This window comes from Nelumbo nucifera, chromosome 5, assembly GCF_055504915.1.
Source record: "Nelumbo nucifera cultivar China Antique chromosome 5, China Antique-T2T, whole genome shotgun sequence".
Classification (NCBI taxonomy): Eukaryota; Viridiplantae; Streptophyta; class Magnoliopsida; order Proteales; family Nelumbonaceae; genus Nelumbo; species Nelumbo nucifera.
This window is the reverse complement of record NC_142653.1, coordinates 18,400,341-18,404,936: the sequence shown is the minus strand read 5'-3', so window position 1 is coordinate 18,404,936 and position 4,596 is coordinate 18,400,341. Positions and strand designations below refer to the sequence as shown.

General features: G+C 37.3%; 1 protein-coding gene across 1 annotated transcript; it reads left to right on the top strand.

The window, feature by feature from the left end:
* The first annotated feature begins 2,857 nt into the window (after window positions 1-2,857).
* LOC104595564 (uncharacterized) lies at window positions 2,858-4,596 on the top strand. The gene is made up of 3 exons (XM_010256340.3): window positions 2,858-3,459; window positions 3,920-4,004; window positions 4,145-4,596. Exons 1-3 carry the CDS (start codon window positions 3,147-3,149, stop codon window positions 4,215-4,217), a joined length of 471 nt encoding a protein of 156 aa, XP_010254642.1. The 5' UTR covers window positions 2,858-3,146; the 3' UTR covers window positions 4,218-4,596.

Below are 4,596 nucleotides of genomic sequence, written 5' to 3'. Positions count from 1 at the left end.
TCTGATTTGTTGGAGTTTCTAGTCTCTGGTCACTGCAAGTTCTATATATAGAACTGATTCAACATATGCCTGGACACGAAAAATTAAAGGAAATCTGATACCAAGGATATATAAGATTTTACTTGTGAATTTGACAAGGTTGTTGATAGAGCTTTCCTTTCCCACTCCATATAGAATTAATCATGGTTAATGAAGGCTGCTACTTTGTAACTTTTGCTATTAGCATTGGCTTCAAAACCATATTTTATGATCCCTGGAATCCATGGGTGACCACTGTGAGTATTACCGCTAAAGTGGATAGCTGACTTCTGGTAATTAATCTAGAACTTTCCAAAGATGAGGAGGACACCATCAACAAATTAATAGAAATTGATTTAGTCTAAGCCCACTTGTGCCAAATTTATTGCCATGTAGTTCTCTTGTATGCAGCTTCAAAGAGAGGATGTGAGAGAGAACCTTAGTACAAAGAATGAGTAGATATGATGATAATGGGCAGCCTCTTGTCTAAGACATCTAAACTGCTTCTGATCAGAAGGTTTTGTATGTTAATTAGTAACAAGCAGAATCATTTTCTAGTTCATAGTATTGAAGTAGTAGTTCATTTCTTGATTTAGAAGATGCTTTTATGAAACAAGATTATTAGCTTCTAAACTGAGGATTTTCAGCAATATGAATCGCTTTCCCGTAGATCTCCATCCTATCCATCTTCATTGTCACGTATGGTTGCTAAATAAATATATTTATCAGTTGGTCTTTTATGCTCAGTTTTGAAGTATAAATACAAATATATACTGTACAAATACGTACAAAATACAAGGTTTTGCACTCTATAAATTTGTATTTGTACCAAGGTTCAAAATATTGATATAGGGTGATATGCCAGCAGGGCGTATCATCCTTTATCGATGCTGTTTTTTGTTATTTTTCTGAATCTAATTCAGAGGGGTTGGTTTAAGGCTAGTCTATCCCCTGAACCACTCGTTGACCCAAAATACTCTCTGTAGGGGCATATTAAGAAAGTTCCGATACCATACATATGGACTGATACAGATTAATACATGACAATATTTTGAACTTTGATTTATACTCCTTCCAACCTGAGTCTTATTAAGTTCTATTTTTTTGGGGTAATACACCTGAATCCCCCATAAGGGCCGTTTTGAAAACTGAAGTCCCCCCTCCCCAAAGTCGGTGGTTGCAGCTGCAGGATTGGAATCCGCATCTCCATTGGGACAAACCAGCTAACTTACCCGTACCCCTCAGTTGGCAGTGAATTAGCACTTTAAGTCTGGGGAGCCCTTAGTTACTAATTACATGACAGTCCAATTAATTACTTTAATTATCCCAAAGTATTTCATATGACTGATTAAAGATCGCCCATAGGCAAATCATCAGTTATCAAAGAAACCCTAAATGTGAACAGTAAGGACAGATATGAAACTTCTTGTTAATAAAAAAATTAAATATAAAAGGAAAAAAGAAAAGGAAAGCAAGGTTCCAAATAAAGGAGAAACGAAAAGTAGGCAAAGTAAGAAAAAGGAAGAATAGAGCTGTTTTCTGTAAAAGCATGTTTAGATGAAGAGAACTAAAAGACAGAATTCATGATGTGTACTCAAATACGTACATTATGTATACATCATTTAGGAATTAGGATGGCACTCCTTGTGGAGCAAGCACTCAAGACTCGAAAGGTAGTAAACATTGATGGGTTTGGGTAAATTTTGAATAGACGAGAACCGAGGCTGATTTAATTGAAATTCTCCAAATCAGATATCTCACTTTAGACTAAGGTTTTTAAAATCGATTTGGACTAGGGCTGTTCATAAGAAGGCTCAATCCGATCAAACCGACTAATTCGGACCGATTTAACCCAAATCGGTTGGGTTTTCATAAGTACAGGTTGGTTTTGGGTTGTGTAAATTCTTAAACCAATGATTCAGGTCGATTTCGGTTTTCACACAAGAAAACCGAAACCGACCCAAACCGAACTGACTTAGTTCTTAATTCAAACATGAAGTTCCAAAGCCCATTAGGCCACCTAGTTTTTGAATGGTTGCAAGAAACTTGGGATTAGTGAACAGTGATTAATGAACAACTTTTGTGATTAACTTTTCATTTAAATTTTATCATAGGAGATGGTTGAAATGATGTTCAATTTATGACTGTTTTTAAAATTAGCAAGATCATAGGGATGAACTTAGAACCGAAACCGACCCAACCCGACTCAAACCGACCAGGTTGGTTTTGCTTAACACTGGGTCGGTTTCGGTTTCTATGTCAAGTAACCCGACCAGGTTGGGTCGGTTAGAAAAATCACAGTAAACCGACTCAACCCGACCCATGAACAACCCTAATTTAGACAACGAATCGGTTAGGGGTTCGGTTCTTGAGTCGAATAGTTCGACTGTTCGAATCGAATAGATGACCTATTTTAATAAAAAAATAAAAAAATAAAAAGCAGCCTGACCGGTTCCTAGTTCTTCCCGTTCCAATTTTGAAAACCATGGTTTAGACCTTTACCCAACACAAAGACCGAAAGACATGACCAATCTAGAAAATTCCTCACCAAATGAACAACTGGATAATATGCCAAGTCAAATTCCCAAGTGAGAAGGAAGAGCCATCAGGAGTCTAATATTCCTATTTGGGTTTACATGGAAAACTTCTGAAATGATCTTCCTCAGATGATTTTTTTAGTTATTATTATATTCAGAAAGTTTCAACTTTTAAGAATAAGATTGAACGTAATCATCTGGTGGGATATAGAAAAATAAGAAAATCATCTACATCTATCTCTATATATATTAGAACAGGGGAAGGTAACATCTCAACAAATAATTTTCAACCAAGCATATATTCCTTCCTCACTCGTTCTTTTATTGACCAAAGGCAAAGCAAAACCAGAGAAATACGCTTAGATTTAAATCTGGCCTGCAAAAGGTAAGAAACAAGAAGGGGCATATGCTGGTGGAGCTCAGTTGTGAAAGAATAGTCTATTTGTTAAAAATAAGAGAGAGAGAGAGAGCGAGCTCGGCCCCCAGTGAAGTTTCTAACACCATCTCGACACACCCATTAACTGGTTAAATAAAAGACAGGAGAAAGAGAGAAAAAAGAAGTTAAGAGAAACAGAACTTTGTTCGCTGTTAATGCTGTTACGCGCCTACGCGGATGACTTCTACATAACGCAACAACAACCAACTAACCCACCTTATCGTCAGCTCTTCTTAGCTTACCTTTCTTACGTGCAAAGTGCTCAACTTTTTCATGGTCGGTTCATCGAATCTTCTTCTCCATCTATAAAACCGGAGGAATTCCTTCTGGACGAGAGAACTACTCCTGTCTATTGCTCTGTTTCTTTGGCTGCAGCGTCATCATCTTCATTCATCAATAAGTTCCTTCCGCCATTTCGTCTGCCGGAGATGAGTGACCCCAAGTATGCTTATCCATACCCTGCTCAAGGTAATTAATCTGATTTCCATCCCTTCTTGTTTTCTTCATTTTGTTTTATTTTCTCATATCGAATATATTTTCCTCAGAAATGGTTGATCCATAGCAAAATAAAACTTATTTCACTCCCTTAATATCTCTCAACCTACCCATTTTGGGATTACAGGTAGAACAGGGATCAATACCCTTTTTATGATTCAGTATTTCTTGCACGGTTTTCCCTTTTTTCCATGATTTAATCTGCACCCTTCTCTTTTTTTGTGGTCATTTTGCTGCCTACTTGTGATTTGGCTGATGGGGTTTTCTGCTTCTTTTTTAAACCTTCTTCAGGGTCTTCTCCCCATTTTATTTGCCCCAAAGAAACAACTAATAGCCTTCTCCATCTTTTATTATTTTTTTATTGGGAATGTCTAGAATTAACACTGAAGAAGTTGAAAATTTATTAATGTTCTTCTGAAATCCTTTCTGTCAGGCTATTATCAAGGCCCCCCTGTAATGGCACCTCCACAATATGCTGCTCCTCCACCCAGGAGAGAACCAGGTTTCCTTGAAGGATGGTAAAGTTACTATTCCATCTATACTTTCCTTTTCCCCATTTATTCAATTCTTTGAAGGTGGCTCATTGCTATTTGTTCTGTTTCTATTTTTCGAATCCCATCTCTGATTCTTAACTTGGAGTACTACAATTATTTTGCAGTCTTGCTGCCTTATGTTGCTGCTGTCTTCTCGACGAGTGTTGCTGCGATCCCTCTATCATCTTCGTTAGCTGATCCTTCCTGTCTCCCTTGTCTGTCTCTACTCTCTAACGTTGGAAATGTGGTTGTGTTAACAGATACTTGATGAATTAGATATATTACATTATTACTTTCCCAACTGTGACTTGGTCCCAGGCTTTGTTTTTTTTTTTTTTTTTTTTCTTTTTTCCGCAATTAAAACCTAAAAGTGGCCCTCTCTTTCGGGGTCTGAGTTTGTGGATGGATATTGATCATGGAGAAGAAGATTGCTTGGATGGTAGTGAGACTTGAGTTAATTGGTTCCAGGGGTCTACTCTCCAAGGCAGGAAAAACTAACGTGGAAAATGTTTTCTGATTGTTACTTCATTTTCACGAAACAAAGACAGCGACGTTCATCCGCTTTTGTTCTCTTCTA

Excerpts from the sequence above, each read along its gene's own strand:
- LOC104595564 (XM_010256340.3), top strand. The coding sequence starts at position 3,147 with ATGCTGTTACGCGCCTACGCGGATGACTTCTACATAACGCAACAACAA. Across the intron at positions 3,460-3,919 it reads TTATCCATACCCTGCTCAAG|GCTATTATCAAGGCCCCCCT; the intron begins GTAATTAATCTG and ends CCTTTCTGTCAG. Across the intron at positions 4,005-4,144 it reads CCAGGTTTCCTTGAAGGATG|TCTTGCTGCCTTATGTTGCT; the intron begins GTAAAGTTACTA and ends ATTATTTTGCAG.